Source organism: Sinocyclocheilus grahami, unplaced genomic scaffold (assembly GCF_001515645.1).
Source record: "Sinocyclocheilus grahami isolate Dianchi unplaced genomic scaffold, SAMN03320097.WGS_v1.1 scaffold1169.1, whole genome shotgun sequence".
Lineage (NCBI taxonomy): Eukaryota > Metazoa > Chordata > Actinopteri > Cypriniformes > Cyprinidae > Sinocyclocheilus > Sinocyclocheilus grahami.
In genome coordinates, this window is record NW_015506348.1 from 180,459 (window position 1) to 202,707 (window position 22,249).

General features: G+C 37.9%; 1 protein-coding gene across 3 annotated transcripts in view; it reads left to right on the plus strand.

Moving 5' to 3' along the window:
* The window catches only part of LOC107567562 (monocyte to macrophage differentiation factor-like), a 36,785-nt gene extending 18,282 nt beyond the window's left edge, over positions 1–18,503 (plus strand). The window contains exons 1-7 of one of the 3 annotated variants that reach the window (XM_016253252.1): positions 2,036–2,673; positions 4,465–4,546; positions 6,636–6,796; positions 8,252–8,326; positions 11,059–11,160; positions 13,838–13,907; positions 17,441–18,503. In XM_016253252.1, coding sequence (XP_016108738.1) covers positions 2,648–2,673; positions 4,465–4,546; positions 6,636–6,796; positions 8,252–8,326; positions 11,059–11,160; positions 13,838–13,907; positions 17,441–17,644 — 720 coding nt within the window. In that variant the 5' untranslated portion in view covers positions 2,036–2,647 and the 3' untranslated portion in view covers positions 17,645–18,503. Of the gene's footprint in view, positions 1–2,035; positions 2,674–4,464; positions 4,547–6,635; positions 6,797–6,974; positions 7,148–8,251; positions 8,327–11,058; positions 11,161–13,837; positions 13,908–17,440 lie in introns of those variants that run through there. The other 2 variants (XM_016253253.1, XM_016253254.1) reach the window with 2 other exon arrangements.
* The last annotated feature ends 3,746 nt before the right edge of the window (positions 18,504–22,249 follow it).

The window sequence follows — 22,249 nt, forward strand, 5'->3', positions numbered from 1 at the left end:
TGAGTGAGTGAGTGAGTGTGTGAGTGCGTGTGTGTGTGTGAATGAGTGAGTGAGTGTGTGAGTGAGTGAGTGTGTGTGTGTGTGTGAGTGAGTGAGTGAGTGAGTGAGTGAGTGAGTGAGTGAGTGAGTGAGTGAGTGAGTGAGTGAGTGAGTGAGTGAGTGAGTGAGTGAGTGAGTGAGTGAGTGAGTGAGTGAGTGAGTGAGTGAGTGAGTGAGTGAGTGAGTGAGTGAGTGAGTGAGTGAGTGAGTGAGTGAGTGAGTGAGTGAGTGAGTGAGTGAGTGAGTGAGTGAGTGAGTGAGTGAGTGAGTGAGTGAGTGAGTGAGTGAGTGAGTGAGTGAGTGAGTGAGTGAGTGAGTGAGTGAGTGAGTGAGTGAGTGAGTGAGTGAGTGAGTGAGTGAGTGAGTGAGTGAGTGAGTGAGTGAGTGAGTGAGTGAGTGAGTGAGTGAGTGAGTGAGTGAGTGAGTGAGTGAGTGAGTGAGTGAGTGAGTGAGTGAGTGAGTGAGTGAGTGAGTGAGTGAGTGAGTGAGTGAGTGAGTGAGTGAGTGAGTGAGTGAGTGAGTGAGTGAGTGAGTGAGTGAGTGAGTGAGTGAGTGAGTGAGTGAGTGAGTGAGTGAGTGAGTGAGTGAGTGAGTGAGTGAGTGAGTGAGTGAGTGAGTGAGTGAGTGAGTGAGTGAGTGAGTGAGTGAGTGAGTGAGTGAGTGAGTGAGTGAGTGAGTGAGTGAGTGAGTGAGTGAGTGAGTGAGTGAGTGAGTGAGTGAGTGAGTGAGTGAGTGAGTGAGTGAGTGAGTGAGTGAGTGAGTGAGTGAGTGAGTGAGTGAGTGAGTGAGTGAGTGAGTGAGTGAGTGAGTGAGTGAGTGAGTGAGTGAGTGAGTGAGTGAGTGAGTGAGTGAGTGAGTGAGTGAGTGAGTGAGTGAGTGAGTGAGTGAGTGAGTGAGTGAGTGAGTGAGTGAGTGAGTGAGTGAGTGAGTGAGTGAGTGAGTGAGTGAGTGAGTGAGTGAGTGAGTGAGTGAGTGAGTGAGTGAGTGAGTGAGTGAGTGAGTGAGTGAGTGAGTGAGTGAGTGAGTGAGTGAGTGAGTGAGTGAGTGAGTGAGTGAGTGAGTGAGTGAGTGAGTGAGTGAGTGAGTGAGTGAGTGAGTGAGTGAGTGAGTGAGTGAGTGAGTGAGTGAGTGAGTGAGTGAGTGAGTGAGTGAGTGAGTGAGTGAGTGAGTGAGTGAGTGAGTGAGTGAGTGAGTGAGTGAGTGAGTGAGTGAGTGAGTGAGTGAGTGAGTGAGTGAGTGAGTGAGTGAGTGAGTGAGTGAGTGAGTGAGTGAGTGAGTGAGTGAGTGAGTGAGTGAGTGAGTGAGTGAGTGAGTGAGTGAGTGAGTGAGTGAGTGAGTGAGTGAGTGAGTGAGTGAGTGAGTGAGTGAGTGAGTGAGTGAGTGAGTGAGTGAGTGAGTGAGTGAGTGAGTGAGTGAGTGAGTGAGTGAGTGAGTGAGTGAGTGAGTGAGTGAGTGAGTGAGTGAGTGAGTGAGTGAGTGAGTGAGTGAGTGAGTGAGTGAGTGTGTGTGTGTGTGTGTGTGTGTGTGTGTGAGTGTGTGAGTGAGTATGTGTGTGTGTGAGAGTGAGTGAGTGAGTGAGTGTTCATACACAAAATCATTCAGAAGAACTGCCAGTCCAACGGGACAAATAGTCCTGCATCCCTGAGGGGAAATTCAGTTCAAAAACAGGAGCACGATTAGGCTACACATACAACACACATGCAATCAAACTGAGAGAAAATCACTCATGGCAATTATGTCACTTTGATGATATCAGAAAAAAATATCAGATGCTAGAGACCAGAGGACCGGCAGATGGAGTGCTGTGGTATCACCTGGTAAAACCACATACTTTGGAAGTAGATGATTACTCTTTCCATATACCATTGTATTTGCATGCTAGCCTAAAATAGGCTACTTGATAGTATTGACTATTAAATGTGTCCTTGGCCACCGAAGCAGCCAATGATTACCACATGCAAATACCATGGCATTTACATGGTAACGTTACTCCGAGGTATTTTAAAGATTGCACATGTCCAAACAGAACATTTGAGAAATAACGATAAGAAGTAAAGCTGGTTTGCTGTTCGCGTCATGAGGTTTAGGTTACAGTTACACTTAATAGTTGTAGTTTTATATTTCAACTGAATGACAAAGGTAACGCGTCATTTGTCCTTTATAGTGTCACTTTTGAATAACAGGACACACACAAACAGGTCTGGCAACTCTCTCGCCACCGTACGCCCCGCCCTCCATTGTTGTGTCAAACAAAGCCATATCATTCTCGCCGATGATTGGTTGAGCGTAACGACCGACAGCGCTCCCATTGGCTGAAGACCCCGTCAATCAAGTGTGCGGGAAAAATGCTTAAAATGTACAGCTCCGGCTTTCGAGTGGCACAGAAAGAGAGAGGGATCGGACGCAAGACGGAATGATGTGACAAAACGGACTCTTACGGATGATTTAGGGTGTATCTGAGCAGTAATGGTGGCACGGACGCGTTTCGTTTCGACCGGGGATTGTTGTTTTTTTTGTGAATGGGGATTTCGTCGCAGGCCTCGGACGTCTGATTCATTTTCATCATCTGATTGATTTAGCACTGTGTTTTAATTTGTGAATTGGCGAGATGAAGAGGGTTAATAGTTTCCAGAGGTGAGTGCAGAGGCTAACGGGTCCGATTACCATGCATCGTCTTGTCTCTCTGTTATTGCTGGTTATATCTTTATTGTTAATTCATAGACTTGTTTGTTCAGAAACCATGGCATGCATCATCTTGTAAACTATATCCAGCGATCAGATCATGCATCGTTATTGATTTTGTGCTATGTTGTGAACAGACCGTTCACTGACATACAGGCACATCCTGATGTGATGCATTTATGTCAATGCATGATCTTTATTAATGTATTCAGATCATGCATACATTGCAGAACATGTATTTTATTGATGCTATATTCTCTATTTAGAGATCTGACAGTGCAATTCAAGCCAATAAGGGTTTTATTGACTTTCTATTTGGAGATAAAACCTTGCATAATTTACAGATCATGTGTTTTGTTGGCTATATATTGTATAATCAAAGATCAGACCATGAACTTTGTTTTGGATGCTGGAATCAGACTATGCACTGAGATAAAAGTTCATCATGTGACCTGATTGTTAAATTTCAGTGCATGGTCTGATCTCTTTATGCAATATATTTTAGATGCATGCTTTATTCATGGATCAAAACATAAATTAAGTTAAAAGCATGTCCTGTGGTCTGATCATGCCAGCAAAATGCTCCGTTTAGAGATCAGACTTTGCTTTGAAGTCAGATTGTCTATGCAGTCTGATTGTGGTTTTCTGGTCCGATATCTGCTCCCCAAACATCAGCGGTGTCAGAATTGGTCTGCATGGGTGTTGGGACGCAGGGAGTGGGGATTGCAGCATGCACACAGATGCATGTGTGTTTTTAATGAGCATGCACCACTGCATCACACACACCACCATGCTTGACATCATTGCTGCATCTTTGAGGAACTCCAATAAAACAAAAGAGGAAACACACCTGAGAAAAGCAGAACATCTGTATGAGTCACACTGCAGATCATGAGCTCACGTCCTCGGGCTGGTGTCCGTTTACTGATGGGGATCATTGATAGAGAAAGATCTGGGAGAAAATGCCAAAGCGGCTCAGAATGATTAAAAGGGGGGTTGTCTATGCTCACAAAAGCATGACTTTGTATTTTACATTTATATTTTAGACCGATACAGAAGTATAAATGACAGCTATTTTCTCTTAACAAGTGTTTAACTGAGTTTAATTAGATTTTTATTATGTAGAAGTGTTGTAGTGTGTATTATGGAAACATTTGAATGCATTTATGTTTGTCATGATAAACATTTTGATCTAAAGGCAAAAAACGCAAAAGCGTGAAATTTTATTAATTTTTTGACATAGTTTAACATTCTTGGTCACTACATTATTTATATTGTTTCATAATGGTGTTTAATATCAGTAATGTAATATTATAGCATATATTCATTTTTATTTTTGTATTTGTATTTTCTGTTTTGAATTTAATCGTACCTACAGTTTTAGTAATTTTGTTGTGTGCTTTTGTCTGTTTTATTATTGTTATTATTATTAAAATCTTTTATTATTATTATTTTATATATAATTTTTAGAAAAAGTCTTTAATTTTATTAATTTTTTTTATTTCAGCATTATTTTAGTTATTTTCAGCTTTAGTTTTAGTAATTTTAGTACTTTGGCAACTAACCGGAATATTTACTGACAGTATAACTAATAACTAGCCTAACATTTTTATATTTTATTTTATTTATTTTTATTTTTTCAATGAACATGAATTAAAAAAAATAAAAAATTGTAGTTAACGATAATAACATTGGTCCAAACATGTATCAAATGGAGTCAGTCTGGTTTGTTATGTGTTTCAGGTTTATGAACACCCGCGCGGCTGCAAACTGCCGTTACCAGCCCACGTGTTATGAGCACGCGGCCAACTGCTACACCCATGCGGTAACGAACATTCACTCTTTAAAGGGGTCATATGATGCAATTTAAATTTTTCCTTTCTCTTTGGAGTGTTACAAGCTCTTGGTGCATAAAGAAGATCTGTAAAGTTGCAAAGACTAAAGTCTCAAATCCAAAGAGATATTCTTTATAAAAGTTTAGAGTTAACCACGCCTACCTAAAACGGCTCGTTCTAACACGCCTCCACATGTCTACGTCACTACGTGGGAAGATTTGCATAACGCCGCCCAAATGTTCACGCAAAGAAAGAAGGTGTAACTTTTATTCTCGCTGTAGTATTGTTGTTGCCGCTGCCATGTCCTGAAGGCGCTGTGTGTTTCGTTGTGAAAGCAAAACTACTTTGTTTGGCCTTCCAAAAGAGGACGATATCCGCTTCGTCATGCCTGGAGCTGATCCGTGCTGGTCGCTGAGGAAATACATCAACTTTGCGCTGTGAATCGCCGGATCGGCGTTCACCGTGGATGAACTGGAGTCCAGCCCGGGGTCGTCACATGTGGTTGCCGCAAGCCCTCCGGACGCTCCTTTCGTTCAATCCGCTGGCCGCGCCGTTCTCAAGCCGGCCTCCGCGTACTTTAGTCCACCGCCGCTCACTCAAGGCCGTGGTGTGTGACGCTGTTTCGTTGTGAAAGCAAAACTACTTTGTTTGGCCTTCCAAAAGAGGACGATATCCGCTTCGTCATGCCTGGAGCTGATCCGTGCTGGTCGCTGAGGAAATACATCAACTTTGCGCTGTGAATCGCCGGATCGGCGTTCACCGTGGATGAACTGGAGTCCAGCCCGGGGTCGTCACATGTGGTTGCCGCAAGCCCTCCGGACGCTCCTTTCGTTCAATCCGCTGGCCGCGCCGTTCTCAAGCCGGCCTCCGCGTACTTTAGTCCACCGCCGCTCACTCAAGGCCGTGGTGTGTGACGCTGTTTCGTTGTGAAAGCAAAGCTACTTTGTTTGGTCTTCCAAAAGAGGACACGACTAGAAATCAGTGGTTAAGTTGTATTTACGACACTGTTCCAGAACACTTCAACCCAAATATTCAGATGTGTCCAGCGCATTTTATGGAGGACTGTTTCCTGATCCTGGTAGAGTAGACTACAATGCCGGCTGTTCTGACTCACAGACTGTAAGTGTGTTTTTTTATATTTAAAGAATTTGCTACTGACGATTCAAACACGAGTTGTGAGCAGTGTAGAGTAGCGTTTGTTGTTTGTCATTTCTCCGATCACAAATGCAGACTTGGTTTTATGTTTACGTGGCGCGATGCGATGCAACACGTAAAAAGACAGTATAAGTCATTATAATCTGTAATTATGTCTCCACTGGATGCAACAAATGCCTCGTTTATAATGGGTTTTAATGTTTTTGTCTCGTCGCACCGGCCGGGACACGGCATCACAGTATGGTGAGGGGCGTAACATTTCCATCACACGCTTGAGGTATTCGGCCAATCACAATGCACTGTGGCCAAGCTGGCCAATCACAGCACACCTCGCTTTTCAGACCGATGAGCTTTGTAAAAGTGATGTGAGGTGACATGTGGCCAAGTATGGTTACCCATACTAGGAATTAATGCTCTGCATTTATCCCATCCTAAGTGCACACACACAGCAGTGAACACACACACCCGGAGCAGTGGGCAGCCATTTTTGCTACGGCGCCGGGGAGCAGTTGGGGGTTCGGTGCCTTGCTCAAGGGCACCTCAGTCGTGGTATTGAAGGTGGGAGAGAGCGCTGCACATTCACTCTCCCCACCTACAATCCCTGCCGGTACGAGACTCGAACCCGCAACCTTTGGGTTACTAGTCCGACTCTCTAACCATTAGGCCACGACTCCCCCCCAAAAAAAGTCGATGCATTTCAGAAAGGCATAGAGGAGAAATAATAATGTACATTATGTGAAAAATTTGTTTTTTGAACCTTAAACCGCATAAACACATTTCATTACACCAAATAATGTTCTTTTTAGCAGCATCATATGACCCCTTTAATGAACAGAATCAAAGAGATCCACCTGAATGCTCATTTGGAGTCATGAAAATGTTGCATATTAAATTCTCTTTAATCCTCTCTGTCCGTGTCTGTAGCTTCTGATTGTGCCGGCGTTCGTGGGAATGGCTCTGTTACACCGGCTGTCAGATGACCGCTGGGAGCGGATCACGGCCTGGGTCTACGGCATGGGTCTGATTGCTCTTTTCCTCGTCTCCACGGTCTTTCACATCATTTCCTGGAAAAAGAGCCACATGAGGTGTGTTTGCCATCGTACAGCATCACACAGAACCGTGGGAGTGACATTTAAATGCAAGACTGAATCATTAAATTATTGTTCAATGAGTGTCACTGCATTGCAGGAATAGGTCATACAAAAATGAGCTTAAAATGTACTCACCCTCAGGGCTTATTTTTTTCTCTTTAATCCTCTCTGTCCGTGTCTGTAGCTTCTGATTGTGCCGGCGTTCGTGGGAATGGCTCTGTTACACCGGCTGTCAGATGACCGCTGGGAGCGGATCACGGCCTGGGTCTACGGCATGGGTCTGATTGCTCTGTTCCTCGTCTCCACGGTCTTTCACATCATTTCCTGGAAAAAGAGCCACATGAGGTGTGTTTGCCATCGTACAGCATCACACAGAACCGTGGGAGTGACATTTAAATGCAAGACTGAATCATTAAATTATTGTTCAATGAGTGTCACTGCATTGCAGGAATAGGTCATACAAAAATGAGCTTAAAATGTACTCACCCTCAGGCAATCCGAGATGTAGATGAGTTTGTTGAGAACAGATTTGGAGAAATGTAGCATTGCATCACTTGCTCAGCAATGGATGCTCTGCAGTGAATGGGTGCCGTCAGAATGAGAGTCCAAACAGCTGATAAAAACATCACAATAATCCACACCACTCCAGCCCATCAGTTAATGTCTTGTGAAGTGAAAACCTATGTGTTTGTAAGAAACAAATCCGTCATTGAGATGTTTTTGACATTAAACGGCTAAAGTCCATAATTCATAAACTTTCTCCAGTGGAAAAAAACATTGTCTCGTCTGAATCAGGAGAGAAATATATGCGCAGAACAAGCAAAAACAGTTCTAAACAGATAAGTGGGTGGAGTTTGATGTGAGCGGAAAACAGGAGATGGACTTTTTCACTGGAGGAGGCTTTATTATGATTATGAACTCGTATTTTGGCCAGAAGCAATGCTTTAAAGTTAACAGCAATAATAACAAAAGACATTAACGGATGGACTGGAGTGGTGTGGATTATTGTGATGTTTTTATCAGCTGTTTGGACTCTCATTCTGACGGCACCCATTCACTGCAGAGCATCCATTGGTGAACAAGTGATGTAATGCTACATTTCTACAAATTTGTTCTGATGAAGAAACAAACTCAACTACATCTTGGATGGCCTGATGTAAATGTTCAGTAAATTTTCTTTTTTGGGGGTTTACTATTCCTTTAACTAGTCGTGCATTTCAGTTCTCATGACATTGAAAACCAGTTCGTTTTTCTTTTATTAAGGTTTGTATTCTTTTATACATTATGCATATTCATGAACCACTACAAAGAGAGCTTCCTTCATGTTTGACTCTAGAAATGGTTTATTGATCAACTGCAATATTTATAAAAATATGACATTTCTGTGCATATGGTGGACGAACTCTAGTGTGACCACACTTTACATGAATACTGTCTCTGTGTTTTCAGGACCATGGAGCACTGCTTCCACATGTGTGACAGAGTCGTCATATACTTTTTTATCGCTGCCTCTTACACACCATGGTACGTCTCTGTATACATTTGTCATATTCAAATCACTTCAGAGAATTCAAAAATGAAATGCATATTTATATTTAAATTTCCTTGTCTTTTTGGACACCATAATACCATGTTTGGGATCAGTCAATTTTTATTTATTTTTTTAAGAAAGTGTCTTCTGTTCATCAAGGCTGCATTTATTTGATCAAAAATACAGTAAAAACTGTAAAATTGTGAAATATTATTGCAATTTAAAATAATTTATTTCTATGTGAATATAGTGTAAAATGTAATTTATTCCTGTGAAGCAAAGCTGAATTTTCAGCAACATTACTCCAGTCTTCCTCTTTCATAACATTATAAATGTCTTTACTGTCACTTTTGATCAATTTAATGCGTCCTTGCTGAATAAAAGTATCAAATTCTTTCAAGAAATATTTGATACCGTGATTAAGGTGTACGGTAAGCATTCAGTACTATGGTATTATCCCATAGCTCGGCACTTTTTCTAATGTTAAATATTCCATATAGTCTTCACTTCTGTGTAATATATATATATATATATAAGCTTCAGGATCCACAAGCAATGCATTTCCTCATTTAATTTTTAACAGTATCTCCTATCTAACAATCTCGCACCTTTCTAAAGGTAGATAAATAATGGAGAATACAATTTTTTTGAATAACATAGATAAATGTAAATCCACTCTGAACAGATGGTTGCAGAGGGATCTTACAATCTTTGGAAGGGTTCTTTTGTCTAAAATGGATAGTTTATCCAGACTTATCTACCCAGCCTTCTCCTTGCCCATATCGACAAGAATGATCAAATTAATAAATAAGGTGACATTTAAATTTATCTGGAGAAATAAATGTCTCCAGATAAATGAGAAATAAAAAGAAAGGAAGTTATGATTAAAAAATATGAAGACGGTGGTGTGAATGCGATCGATTTTGATGTTATGAATGGTGTTCTGAAATTGAAATGGTTAAAATCCTTCATTCTAAATAGCAGTTCTTTTTGGTTTATTGTCCCCAGTGCAATTTTTAACAAACTTTTTCTACATTGTGATTTTGAGTGTACCTTGTTACCAGTTAAACTTGAACTTTTCCAAGTGCTGCTCTATTGGAAATGATTGTTCAAACATAACTTCACACCTCACAACACTCCAGTTTGGAATAATAGCTAAATAAAGATAGGCAGAAAGTCAGTATATTTTGAGGAATGGAAATGTAAAGGGATTTGGGCGATTGCCCATTTCTTGGATGATAATGGAAATGTGTTACTGTATAGAGAATTCTGTGAAAAATTCCAACTGCAGTGTTCTGTTAATACTTATAATAGAATAATACGAGCCAGTCCAATTGTTGTAAGATTAATAGTTAAAGAAGACATTTTGTACTCCAAAGTCTCCCCAGAACTGAGACGGCTCTCCTTAGAAGGTTATGATTTTTGTGATTAAAAAATGTACAAATGGAGTCATTAGAGATTTTATTTTACAGGCTTATTATCCTAACCCTATTAGAAGGGAATACATGCTCAAAGATTTTGATATTATGGAAATTAAACAAATTAGGAAAAGCTATATATCTTTTCCTCTTCCTCCTAAAGTTAAGAAGGTGAACTTCAAAATTCATTGGTAGGATAAATCTCATTTAAAATTAAGACTGAAATATAATTTGGATGTGAATAATTGTGTTTTTTTTTTTTTTTTGTGAAACGAATATTGAAAATCTAGAGCATGTTTTCTTTTGTTGTGATTTGGTGCAACTTTTTTGGAGAGATGTACAGAACTGGCTACAGTCTAGAGAGGTTGAACTCCCACCCCTTACGATGAAGTTAATTAGGTTTGGTATTTGTCTGGAAAACAGAGTTGGATTTTGTTATTAATTTCTTGCTTTGTTTTGGAAAGTCTTTCCAACATTTCCATAAAAGGAAAGCAAAATACACAAATAATATTTAGACTGTTTCTGATCAAATAAAGCAGTAATTGATGCCATAAAATCATGAGTATGTTTTGATTTAAAAGGTCAGAAGCTTACATGAACAAAACATGACACTTAATTTTATATATACTGATTTATTCATTAATATGTTATATATTTTTAAACAAATTATGAGCTCTAAAAGATTTTTTGCTTTAGACCATTTACAAATGTTAAATCATAAAATAAAATGTCATGGTTACCACTGCATCTTCCTGAAAATATATATATATATAGTTTATTTATAGTTATTTTCAAATCTTCAATGTACTGTAATTATAAAATAACTTTATTATTGTTTATTTAATTCTAACAAATAAGTTCTTGTTAAAAACGAACCAAAATTAAAAATAATTATATATCGTTATCGGCCAAAATTAGTTGAAATTAATGGCATATCGGATATCGGTAAAAATCCAATATCGTGCATCCCTATTTATTTCAATTGAAGTGTTTTATTATATTGCTGATTGATAAAACGGGCCACTTGAGATTTGCTATATAGCTCACCATGCCTCTGAATGATTTAACATTGACATTTACCACAGTATTTACATGCATTCATAGAATGCCATGGTTTGTGTCCGACACTTCATGAAGATCAGACTTTTTACATGCTGTGCAATGATAATGAATCAGACATGGCTGGTTTCGTCATGCTGATGGTTGTTGGATCGATCAGGGTGTGTGTGTGTGTGTGTGTGTGTGTGTGTTACGGTTACACACATTCCTGCGTGATGAGCACTAATGAGGGTGTGTTTTTCCCACAGGCTCAACCTCCGGGAGCTCGGGCCGCTCGCCGCTCACATGCGCTGGTTTGTGTGGCTGATGGCGGCCGCCGGGACCATCTATGTGTTTAACTACCATGAAAAGTACGTTTGACTTTAACTTAATGTCTTATACTGTATCTGATATCCCTTGACAACATACCTTAATTATGCAAAATTGATAATTAAATGGTTCGTTCACCCAAAAATTAAAATGAGGCTGTGTTTTACTCGCCCCCGAAGCATCCGAGGTGTATATGACTTTCTTCTTTCAGACGAAGCCAGTCGGAGTTATATTAAAAATTGTCTTTGATCTTTCAAGCTGTTTAATGCCACTCAGTGGGTGTTGCATTGCTTCAGTCCAAAAGAAGTTAAATAAAAAGCGCCCATCCATAAAAAAAGTCTCACATGGCTCCGGGGGGGTGAACAAAGGCCTTCTGTAGCGAATCGATGCGTTTTTGAAAGAAAAATATCCATATTCAAAACATAAAAATCACTTTAATGTAGCTTGCGCCAACATTTGTACACAGAAGCAGTTCCGGGAGCATGATGTATAAGGTCAGCGCTGCGCATGCGCCGGTGAGTCTTGTGAAAACCAACGTTTGTTTACAGGATCAAAGGAAGTTTCCTTACTTTAGCAAAGGAAAACCAGTCTCCTCTTGGCTTATATCGGAATCCTCCGACATTCTTCTTTACAAATCCTGGTTTTGTACTTCTAATTCTTGACCATTGTTTTGTTTTGATCTCTCCCCTGCGCTTCTGCGTTCGTCACTTCTGAGCGGCGCATGTGCAACGCCGACGTCATACTTCATCCACCCGGAACTGCTTCCGTGTACAACAGTGAGCGCAAGCTAGATTAAAGTGATTATTACATTCTGAATATGGATATTTTTCTTAGAAAAACGCATCGATTCGCTACAGAAGGCCTTTGTTCACTAGGGTTGTGACGGTGAGGACATTTTCCCACCGGTTAATCGACGTGTGACAACACCGGTAATACCGGTATCACCGGGCATTCGGTAATACCGGGCGTTCCCTCTTTTCATCGCTTTCCTTCGCTTTTAAATAGCTTGTAAAAGCGGCATGCGCACTTTACTTTCACTTTGAAATAGCAGCAATTCGGAGTAAAGCAATTGTTCATTTTTAGTTTGTTTGAATTTTCCCTCTTTTCCTCGCTTTCCTTCGCTTTTAAATAGCTTGTAAAACCGGCATGCGCACTTTCCTTTCACTTTGAAATAGCAGCAATTCGGAGTAAAGCAATTGTTCATTTTTAGTTTGTTTGAATTTTCCCTCTTTTCCTCGCTTTCCTTTGCTTTTAAATAGCTTAAAAGTGCCGCGCGCATTTTACTTTCACTTTTGAATCAGCGGCAGTTGGGCGTCAATTGTTTGAATGCAACAACAAAATACAACGTCAAACTCACTTTAGCCTATATATAAAACATAGAACTTTTATTAACTAAACAAATACAAATACACCATGCTATAGGGCAGGCTATGCCTAATATAAAATAACAAATAACTTGCATAAAGTTTAAATAGGTATACAAAACTAGAAATAGGCTAAGTAAACATGTATAATATATAACCAGATAAATAAGAAACATAGAACGTTTATTAGCTAAACGAGTAAGAAAGCTTGGAGGCACAGCATATGGCTACACCTTGATGTGAAATAAAATAAATAAATTACGCAAAGTTTAAATAAAGTAAGAATCAGCAAACAGTGTGGAACCAATTAAATAAGAAACGAATGTTTAAAAAAAACTTCCAAAATCACCTTTGATAAACGGCAAAAGTCAACAGGCTTTTCAAAATCCAAAATACTGCCAAACAGGCGCTTTTGCATCTCGTTTCGAAACTAAGTCATCCGCGATCGTCTTATCAGTCAGCTGGACTCACTCTCCTCACTGGAGAAATGAAATCTAATCTGTGATGCGACTGTCATTCGGGTACGCTGCAGTGAGCAGCCGCGTTCAGTTTTTAATTGTAGTGTCTGTTCTTTTACTGAACTAATTTATATTTATTTATATAAAAAATCAAAACGACGGTGGGGGTCGGTGCCGCGGTGGGCAAGTGACGTAAGCCACAACACCGGTATCACCGTCAACACTGTCTATTGTTCACCCCCTGGAGCGGTGTGAGACGCCTTTTTTTTTCTTTTTTTTTTATGGCTGGGCGATTTTTATTTAAGTTCTTTTGGACTGAAGCAACGCAACACCTGCTGAGTGGCATTAAACAGCTTGAAAGATCAAAGACCATTTTTAATATAACACAGGCTGGATTTGTCTGAAAGAAGAAAGTCATATACACCTGCATCAGGGGTGAGTAAACTCATTTCATTTTTGGGTGAACTAACCCTTTAACACATGCAATGTGTTTATTTTGTTGAATGTACAACTAGGCTGCTTTTGATTACTGGTGAAGTAACCGCAATTATGTTGAATTTGAAAGTCTCAGTCACGTACAGTACAGCCACCCAAGAGCGGACACGTGCATTTAAATACATCAAATATTTTTATTATTTATGTTATTATTAATAAAATTATAAATTATTAATTGGTTATTCTTTATAAAATTATTATTAATATACAAAATATAAAAAAAAATAATGCTTAAAAGTGTTATGTGCAACATCTTAATTATGGGCAAGACTGATAATCAACATGCACAAAGTGTTTATTTTTTTTGTTGAATGTACAACTAGGCCGCTTGTGATTTATTTAAGGTAAGCACAATTATTTTGCATTGCAAAGTCCAAAAAGTGTTTTGTGTGTTTGTGCAGGTATAAGTTAGTGGAGCTGGCATTTTATTTGACCATGGGCTTCTTTCCTGCGCTGGTGGTGACATCAATGGTGAGTCTGTGAGCTCATCAACTTAATCTGATCCATGTTCTTCTAAAGGCCAAGTACTAATTTGCAGACCCCCAATTAACCTGACGATTTCAAGCTCATGTAGGAGGAGTCACTGCAGGGGATGTAAATATCAAAATTATAATGCGTTGAACATCAACAAACGGCTGAAAATGACCTAATTACTAACCTTCAGAAGTGATGCTGTATAATGGATGTGAAGAAAACGAAATGTTTAGTCACCGTGATGTTTTATTGTGAAGCGAGAATGTTCTCTTGAACATTTTTCCCCCCTGAATGAAATCTGATCACCTTCACCTTTGACACAGTTTTTGAGTCCTCGGGCTGTTCGTGTTAACCGGTCACACCTGAAATGTTCATTATCTCTGTGAGTGAGACGATCTGTTAGCTGTTGCTACGTAACCAACTCACGCTTGATCTGGGATTTTCACAGTTCAGAATCAGACACAACAGAGTTTGGAGACTTTGAGTCACATCAGGTGTTTCCTGTAACTGATACTCCTGATTAGAATTGATTAAAACCTTTGTTGCTACGTGGCCAATTACATGTGAATCTCAACACACACACACACACACACACACACACACACACTCCGGTTTGTTTTTGTGAAAAGTGGGGACATGGGGTAATGTCCTGAAAAGTCACTTTCTCCTTGTAATACCTACAGTATGTCATACCTTTGTCATTATACAAATTGATGTCCTCATTTGTCACACACACACACACACAAACATATATTTTTAAAAGGAACATTAATATTTCATGAATTGAGATTATATATAAAATTACATAAATTACCAAGTTTTATATGGTTTTTTTTTTAAGAGTGTTTGAGTTTTTTTCTCAAATGTGTAATTTTTATAGTGTAATTTAATGTTTTTTTCTTTCGTGTAATCCTAGTCCTTTTTACTAATTACTGTAGAAATTTACTGTGATATTATTTTTAATTGTTCTAAATTTTCAATGTAGAAAAAAAAATACAAATATTTTTAGGATTAGATTTCATAGGTTGTTATAATTTAAAAATGGTCAAATATATTTTTGTAGCGTAATAACTACATTAATTGAAAACAATGCAACAAAAAATCTTTATTGTCCTGAAATGCACTTGATTTTCATAACTTTTTTTTTTTTTTTTTGACTTTGGGGTGAAATATAATCCAGACATGGTTTGACAGGTTTTATGAGATTCACTCTTACAAATAAAGTATACATGGTAAATACAGCACCTGTGTACAGTATGCATTATACCAGTGTTTCCCAACCTTTTGTTTAGTCGCGGCACCCTTTGGAAATTAACAAATTTGTGGCACCCTACAAAATTAATTTTGTCACAATATTTGAATTTCTAACTTCGATATGATAATTTGTAAAGTGTAGATTTTCAGTACAACAGGGAAGAACTGCAGAATATCATGTCATACAGATATTTCTAATATTATAAAAAGAAATGTGTCTATCAATAGTGGCAATCAGTAAGCTAATTTCTAATGAAGAGACCAATTTATATGACCGATTTGAATTTAGGCTTTTATTCATATGTAAACATTGTGAGATAGCTAGTTATAATGGTAATTAAACAAAGATTTGCTCTCTCAGTGTATTTTTGATTTTACAGCTGGGTAATTTTGTTGCAGTAGCACGAGATAGCTTGATTTAAAACTTTGAATTGAATTTTAAAAAAAATGACAAGGAGGCTATGCAGTTAATAATAAAATAAGAACAAATAAAGAAATTACTAATGATAGCACAAATAAAAAATAACGATAGGCCTACAAATGAAATAAATTGCTTTTTAGTTTTTCGGGTAGGTCTAACACACAGTAGGGCTATTGAGAGTTTTTTTTTTTGTTTTTTACCAATTATCCAAATAATACTTGGGTTCAGTGTAGTAAGCAAACAGGAGTGCAATAGTGTTTGAATTTCAAACACAACCTTTGCTTTGGGTTCATATGCTGTTAGAGACAAAGACAGCAGCAGAACTGTGTTCATTACATACAAAAAAAACAGCACGTGTCACAGACACTGAGGCCACCTTGGGGTTGGGCGCAGTAGTTACACTTGCTTGAAAAAAATGTAGGGGCACCAAATAAAACTCCCTGCATTCAAAGCTCAACTTTTCCATTGGCTTTTGGATTATTGCAGAAAATAAACTCTGTGACTAACAAAAGGTTACGATTCTTACACGATTCTTTTTTTCCCCCCGTTATGGTGATCTTCACAACTTTTTTATATTATATATATATATATTTTTATTTTGAAGCCTAAGTGCAATCAGCAGAAGTAAAAAGTTAAACGTAGGCCGCGGACTGCACCGTTGTCACATGACTTGAACGTCACCATCGTTAAGCGTCCAACAGCTTTTAATCTTTATTTTAAAACATTTTCCTTAAAGGTTTGAGTTAGGGTGGTTTGCTAGAGCGTGATTTAAAAACACAACAAGGCTGTAAAAGTGGACTAGTGAGTAGAGGAATTTATCTGTTCAGGCTGTTGATGTTTAATGTTCTCAACAAACTCTGTAGTCCCGTTTAGCCTCTTGTTAGTGACCACCTTTTTCAAGACAAGTAAAAGCGTTGAAATCACAGGATTGAAAAAGAGTGAAGAATGAAATCACAAGGGCATATTACTGATGTATTTCTGTTTTAAAATAAAGCCTGACAATATCTTGAACTTAACCCGTGTTAACCACTGACCGTATTTCAGGCATTAAATCAAAAACCCTTTCAAAAAAATCAATTGAAGTGCTAAAATGTGAACTTGTTTCAGGGTTTTCTACAAACATACTTAATTATCTGTACTCTCTAAAACACTCTACATGCAACACCATCAAGATATTGTTAATTTACCTTTTACACATCTGCAGTATAAATATAGTTGGCTACACTCTTAAAAATAAAGGTTCTTTATAGGCATCTATGGTTCCATATAGAACCTTTAAACTCTATAGAATCTTCCCATTGATCAAAAGATTCTTTGTTGAATGAAAAATGTTCTTGGAAACTGTTTTTAAGAGTGTGGGACTTTACAAAAACAAGGGCAAAAAAGGGGTAAAAGTTTTACAAAAACAAGGGCATATTACTGATCTGTTTTTGTTGTAGAATAAAACATGAAAATATCCTGACCTTATCCTGACCTTATCCTGACCATATCCTGACCTTATCCTGACCTTAACCTGACCTTAACCTGACCTTAACTTGAACTTACTCTTGAACTTACCCTTGAACTTATCTATGGTTCCATAAATAACCTTTAACAATCTTTCCGTTGCACAAAAGCTTCTTTATAGTGGAAACATGTTTTAAAGTTTTTCACCCTAAGAAAAAATGGTTCTATTAAGAACTGATCACTGTAAGGTTCTTTGGGGAGTCAAAAATGGTTCTTCTATGGCAGCAATATTCCCTTTTGGAACCTTTATGGATTTTTGCCCGGTTGTCAGTATGTCAACTGTGTAAAAACACAACATTATTCAATGATTTTCATGTCAGTAACTGTGTGTCGTTGTTGTTTTGATCAGAGTAACACAGACGGGCTGTACGAGCTGGCGTTCGGAGGCTTGGTCTACTGCCTGGGCGTCGTCTTCTTCAAATCGGACGGCGTGATTCCATTCGCTCATGCCATCTGGCACATATTCGTGGCTCTTGCTGCCGCCATCCACTACTACGCCATCTATGAGTACCTGTACAGCAGTCCCTCGCTGGAGGACATCAGGGATGTTTGAGCGCCACGCCTGCCTCCTCTTCCTCTTTCCTCCTCCATCACCATAACATCTCAAGCGGATGCTCCAAACACCCACAGTTTAACAGTACGACCATGCAATGTTTACGGTTTTCTAACCAACTGGAATCAGTGATGTGTGTGTGTGTGTCGCAGTCCTGAATGCACATTTGCCACAGTTGCACCAAGACGGCAATGTTTGTGTGTTTTCCCCATTTTCATTAGTATTATGTAAATATATTCCACTGGAAGCAGATGAATTGTGATTATTTTTGATATTTAATGATTTTTTTTCCACACACACACACACGGTAGCAGTTTCATATCATCTGTAGTGAATTACTTTTCTTTACTCGTGCGACTTTCTGTATCAAATCTATATTTTTGCATCTCAACTCACTGGGTTTTTACTTCGTACGTGCGGCTAGTTGTTTTCTACGAAGCGCTGGTGGTTTTCTACACTGCTGGCATCTCCTTCCCCCGTGTTTCTGCTCTTTCAGCATTTTTCTATGCGGCACTTTTCTAACAGGACGAACCACTTCTCTTTGATACTCCATTTGGATAGAAACGATGTTGACCGCTTGTCTGCACAACCAGGATTATGATGCTTTAGGATGTTTTTTCTCATCACCTGAACCACCTTAAAGACACACTTTGTGTCTCAATTTCAGCACAATATTCGATGGATTTTTTGATTAAGAAGCGTTAAACAATGACACTAGAATTATGAAGAATCTGACAAAAACAGGTCATATTTCATCCCAAAATCTTTGGAGATTTGCAGTATTGCAGTAAATTTGAAATTGCATTGTACTAGGAAAAAACTAAAGCATACTATATTTTATAATATATAATTTACATATAAATGTAAATTTTATATATATATATATATATATATATATATATGAGTGAACATGGAGGATAACGTGTTTAATTGTCATAAATGTCACAATGCAAAAAGTGCTTCTTTTTTTTTTTTTAAGCAAACTTACAAAAAATATATATATATATATATATATATTTTTCCCCATTTTGATTTGAAGTGAAATATGACTCTAAAATGTTCTTTACAGTGTCATGAGATTCACTTGAATATCAAGCGATATATAGCGAAACATTTCTGAACTAATGTTGTTTTTCTGCCATGATATCTCAACATCTGCTGAACAAAACGCTCATCGTCCCGTCATGCACATCACTGCCTGTATGCACCAGGATCATCTTTTATCATTCCAAGGACCTTCACTGGTTTCTGCTGCGCTTCTGCGGGAGACACTGTGACACTGTGACTGCGTTGGGCTTTGATCGCAGTTTGACTTTGCAGTTCTGGTGAAGCACAGATCTGATGGGATTCAGGAATCTCACGTATTGAAGTGTTTTCGCTCCAAGGCTGAAACTTTTGTTTTGTAATAATTTCACTGGCCAATAAACGTGCTTTTTTCTCTCTTCTCACATCGTGTTGGAATATCCATAGTTACTTTCTCATCCTGTAATTACAGACTTGAAAAAGAAAGTTAGGATATTAAGCAAGTTTTCTACACATTTTTTCTTCATACGCTGTTAGATTATTTTTTTGCAGGTGAATTATGAAACGTCCTGGTTTTTGTGATTCCGTCACGCCAGGAACACAGTGTTTCGTTATGATTTTGGGATGTTTGATGAGATGTGTTTGGACTGCATGAACAGAGTTGTTTCGATCAGCTCTTGTACTCTGGGACAGACTTTTGTAAAATCTCATTTTGGCACATAATTCTGCACTGGCCTTCTGGAAATCCAACTGCGAAACCTCTTCTAACGCTTCTGATGTTCTCATCACACATCATTCTGGTACTGATGTTAATATAAAGACTAAATGTGTCTAAAGTTTCTAAAGTGTTAATAAAGGCAAGCAGTGACTCTCATGCTTGTGCGTTTGTTCATTTCATCTTGTGGCTCAGTCCATGTTTCACACACGGCACAATGAAGAATTTAAGACAGTTAGTGCTATTCTGTTATTCTTCCAAACACTGAAAAAAAAAATTGGTGTAGGGTTTACGTTTATATAATTTCCACTCAACACTTTACAAGCCGATCTCATTTGTTAACATTAGATAAAATTAACTAAGAATGAATAGTTCTATAGCATTTATTAATCTTAATGTTTATTACCAATATGTTAATAACATGCTATAGTTAATATGAATTAATGCACTTGAAACTTAAATTGACAAAGAACATTTTTTTTTGTTTTATTAACTAGCAAGATTAATAATTGCTTTAAAAATATGTATTGTTACTTCATGCTAATGCATATTAATGTTATGAAATGAGTTTGTGAAGTTACTGAAACGGCTTATTTTGAACAGAAATTAGCTTAGAAATGTACCATTTAGAAACAAGATACATTAGCAAAGTAATCTAAATACAAAAAGTACTAATATATTATAAAGTAGAAATATATTTAGAATTTTTTCGTTTTATATTTTTATACAAATATTTTTAAAAGCACATTACATTTTATTGCTATATTGTATTTTGTTTTATTATTACAGTATTCATAATATGTGTAATAATTTATATACTGAAATAATGTTTGTGAATGATTCCTCAGTGCATGTTATTCCTATAAGAAAAAAAGGTTTTGTGTTTTAATCAAAACGTGATAACATGCTCCACCTAACTTTAATCGCAAATCCTTCAAATGGTTATATACAGTGGGTACGGAAAGTATTCAGACCCCCTTAAATTTTTCACTCTTTGTTATATTGCAGCCATTTGCTAAAATCATTTAAGTTAATTTTTTTTCCTCATTAATGTACACACAGCACCCCATATTGACAGAAAAACACAGAATTGTTGACAAGTTTTAATGCCAATAATTTAGACAAACCAATAGTTAAGACAAAAGACAAAAGCAGAGATGTTGAGAGAAAACTGAAGACTTTATTGGACACAATGTACAGAGAGAAAAGGAGTCAAAAGGTGGCAGCAGAGAGCAAAGGTTCAGGTTTCTGCTTCCATTTACGTGACACACAAGATCAAACATCTCCAGCTTTGAGTCTCTCTCATAGACTGTCCGTCACTGCAGGTGTTGCCTTCAATACGGTGGTTCCCGTCTTTTCAAGACGAGCCGTCTGAATTCTGGCTTTGAGAATGTGTCGAGTAAAGCGTGGGATTTTGGGGTCAGTCTGATTGGAGGAGCCCTTTCCGTGCAGGGCCAATCCGGTGCAAGTAATTTAAGCTTTAAAGGAGTTCACTTTCAGAATGAAAATTCTGTGATCATTTGCTCACCCTCCACTTGTTCCAATCCTGTATGAGTTTCTTTCTTCTGTTGAACACAAAAGAAGATATTTTGGAAAAATGTTGGAACAGTTAATGAGCACCATTGACTTCCATAGTGCAAACCAACTGTTTGGATACCAACATTCTTCAAAATATCTTTGTGTCAACAAATTATGACAGAATTTTCATTCTGGAAGTGAACTACTCCTTTAAAATGTGTGTGGAATCGTCTGTGGTAATTCAAGGCACTGGACTAAACAGGTTCAATATGGTTATAGGTTCCTTTCAGGACTGAGGTAGAAAGAGAGACGCCAACCTGTTTCCCACAATCTCACGGCTGTGTCCTTCCCTGGAAAACAGGGAGTACTGCAAATATGAACTTGTGCGATTATGGATATGGCCATTAGAATTACATCTAATGAATATAAGATGATCTGTCTATTGCCAAACAGTTTAAGTTGTTTCTGGTCTAATGCTGCCTTTCACGTGCTATCGAAAATGTCCTGCTTTCCATTTCTGAAGTTCGTTAATAACGCACCACGTTCTACTGCTTTGTTTTAAATAAATGAAAATAAATAGCATTCTCATTTAAGGAAAAATTTACTGAATATCAATTAATCAATGACCAACGGTTTTTGAATAAAATATAACGTCCCGTTCGTTTACAACCACATATTTCTATGGTATAGCTATTTATACGTCTGCAAGATGTCTGTAAAAGATCTCTTCATCTGGAAAGCATCTGCTGTGTACAAACATCTGATAAACATCTTTAAGATATCAGTTTTGCACACATTCTGAATCGGCCCTCAAAATTATCGCAGTTTCCCAGTCATAGGCCTACAAACTTGAGCAGCAGTTCATGTCCATTTTGTGCATATTCATTTTGATAGCATGTGAAGGAAGCATAAATGGTGGCCTAGGACTAAAACCTACACTGTAAAAAAAATTACCGTGAATTTAACGGTAAAGGACTGTAAAAATGCTACAATAAAAACCTTTTAAATTGTTAACGGTAAATTCCCCTACTATATACGGTGAATAATTGTATTGGACATTACATGTAATTTTACGGTAGTATACCGTTTTTGGAAGTGAAAAAGACTGTATAATTTACAGTGAATAACCGTAAATTGACATTCCCAGAATTCCCTGCGTTACATTTCAAATTTGATGTTTTTTTGTTGAAATAACTATGTTCTTAGTTTTTTCTTATCAGTTTTGTATATTAGGGTTGTGTGTTACACCTAATGTTGTTTGCATTATTTCAGTTTCATGTGTGTTACCATGATGGTGTTTGGTGTTTGTGTGAATGACACTGTGCACCTTCTATGTATGTCTTTATTTA